Source organism: Penaeus vannamei, chromosome 7 (genome assembly GCF_042767895.1).
Source record: "Penaeus vannamei isolate JL-2024 chromosome 7, ASM4276789v1, whole genome shotgun sequence".
NCBI classification, from domain to species: domain Eukaryota; kingdom Metazoa; phylum Arthropoda; class Malacostraca; order Decapoda; family Penaeidae; genus Penaeus; species Penaeus vannamei.
The window spans coordinates 8,685,382-8,687,881 of record NC_091555.1 but is presented as its reverse complement, the minus strand read 5'-3'; the positions used below and the strand labels follow the sequence as shown (position 1 = coordinate 8,687,881).

The 2,500-nt window shown below is 36.2% G+C and overlaps 1 protein-coding gene across 1 annotated transcript in view; it reads right to left on the bottom strand.

The window, feature by feature from the left end:
• Positions 1-215: 215 nt before the first annotated feature.
• The window catches only part of LOC113822332 (neurofilament medium polypeptide), a 4,388-nt gene continuing 2,103 nt past the window's right edge, over positions 216-2,500 (bottom strand). Inside the window, exons 2-7 of the mRNA XM_070123466.1 lie at positions 2,428-2,500; positions 1,929-2,065; positions 1,207-1,353; positions 980-1,075; positions 700-862; positions 216-549 (exon numbers count right to left, since the gene is read on the bottom strand). The exon at positions 2,428-2,500 is cut by the window's right edge and continues 134 nt beyond it. Coding sequence (XP_069979567.1) covers positions 409-549; positions 700-862; positions 980-1,075; positions 1,207-1,353; positions 1,929-2,065; positions 2,428-2,500 — 757 coding nt within the window. The 3' untranslated portion in view covers positions 216-408. The remainder of the gene's footprint in view (positions 550-699; positions 863-979; positions 1,076-1,206; positions 1,354-1,928; positions 2,066-2,427) is intronic.

Below are 2,500 nucleotides of genomic sequence, written 5' to 3'. Positions count from 1 at the left end.
TTTCTTTTAACCCCAAAAAATCTTTCTTCTCAACTGACTGAACACATGACAAGTAGACTATGGGCTACACTATATAAAAATCTGTGTCACTAGTCATCTTGGTTATTAATTTTAATTTTAATCTTTTACATGAACATTACCTTTCATTTTTTGTTTCCATAATGGGTCTATGAATAAAATTTCTTGCACTTTAGGGGAAAAGGAAGCAATATAGCTTTATAGGTCCAACATTTATTCAACATTCCCTTATAAAAAGAGATGACCATCCTTGCTATCAAAATCTCTTTCACTGCACATTCATCAATTTCTTAACCTAGTAGGCATATATCTACTAAATAAATTCATCTGCAGGCATGGTTCCTTCAGCCTGGTAACACAACACTTTCAATCAACAATTGCTTCTTCCATTTATTCCTCTTCCTCTTCCTCTTCCTCTTCCTCTTCACCCTCATCCTCTTCCTCTTCACCCTCATCCTCTTCCTCTTCTTCCATCTCCTCTTCCTCCTCCTCCTCCTCCTCTTCCTGTTTTTGCTCTACTTCAGGGTCCACCTGGAAGGGAGGAAAAAAAATTACAATCACAACCAACTATAGGGAAGACATCAGCAAATACAAACTGCAGTAACATTTGGAGTTAGACGACATGCTTCTATATCGCCAATTTCAGTCTCAAGAACACCCTGATATATCTGATGTCTGTACCTTTTGCCTCTTTTTAGGTGGTGCTGCTGTGGACTTCTTTACATCTTTTGTAGGATAGGTGGTAAAGAGAACAGTCATTTTGTTGCCGCTGATAACTAGATTGTCTGCTTTTCTAAAGGCCTCCTCAGCTGACTTAGCGTCTTTGTATGTAATTTTTGCAAAACTGAAAAAAGTCAAAAATTAAACATCACAAGTAATAATATTACATTCAGCATTAGAATATAGTACAAAAGAATAAACATCTACACTTCAATCCATTACACAACAATGTCAAACTTACCTTTTCTTAGATCTGTATGAGATGTGTGAGGCTGTTGGGAATATGGACTTCAATCCCTTGAGCTTTGTATCAGCTGGAATGTTCTCCATGTACAATCTACAGATTTGGGGGAAAGAATGTCACTTTAGCTGATGATAATCAACAAACATATTCATAAAAAAGCAATTTTACTTCATATCACTAAATTTCATACTTGTGAAATCTGCAACCAAAGTGGAAGTACTTACTGACAAGGGTCCACCATTATGGTCTCATTTGCACTCTGTGGCTTGACCACACTTCGGCAAGCAAGAATATCTTGTCTCTTCCCTAGTACCTTCATCATCTCTTTTGCTTCCTTTGCTGAGGCGTAGTCCACGAAGAAGGTCCGTTTTCTGGAAAACAGTAATGCTTAAAAGATAAATACTCAATTTAATACATGTAAACTATCCCCTTCTCTTTTGCTGTAAGTCCTCCCATCCTTCCTCCTTCCCGTCCTCCCTCCCGTCCTCCCTCTCTCCCTCATAATAATCATCAAACAATCATAATAATCATCAAACAATCATAATAATCATCAATCAATCATATTAATCATCAATTAATCATAATAATCATCAATCAATCATAATAATCATCAATCAATCATCTGGCCTAGTCAATTTAAACAACTTTTAACTCTTCTCTCACTCTTAATTATTCCTCTCAATATCAAGAACACTCTTTCTTTCATTCACTTTCTCTCTTGAAAACTAAAGAAAATGCACATTAAGTTGATCACATGGAATCCTGATCAGGTTCCCTCTTCCTTAACTTTGCTTTTCTATCTACACCCACACCCACACCCACACCCACACATATATATACCAAAAAATATAGAAGGGAATATAAGAAAATTCAAATTTCTAACTAGCTATAACATCAAAAGTTTTTACTGGGAAAAAAAGTCATGATCAATATCAGGGAAACTTACGATTTTCTTCTGGCATTCACAGCATTTTCAAATTCTACATTCTCATCATAGTTCTGCATCAAGACAAAGAGGCAACGAGCGTCCCTGGCATTTCTTCGTTCTTGGAAAATTTTTCTCAGGTTTCCTTCCAGGGTTGTCTGAGGAGAAAATGACAGCATTTATATCAGTAATATAAGAATTTCCTGAATTTTCTGCACTAATGACTTTCCTTAGACCTTCGCTAGATGAAGGTAAAGTTCTCTATCTTGTACAACGCAAAAGTAAAAAAAAGTGTGAATGACAATAACTCTATGTGGCAAAAGAATGAACTGATGCATTTCATTGGCTTATCTCCATCAAGATTACTAGTAATTCTAAAGACATAACATAAACCTCTATTATAGCTCTTGGCTTGTGGAATTATTTGTCTTTATTCATACTTTTTCTACAATAGCCACATAACAGTAGCCTGGTGAATCTCAAATCTAAAGTTTGCTATACCAGAAATGCCTTTACTCACCCTCTCCCTGCTCCTTTTTTTCGCATTCTTGTCTGTCTTCTTTTCAGTTACAACATACTCGGTACGCTTGCGC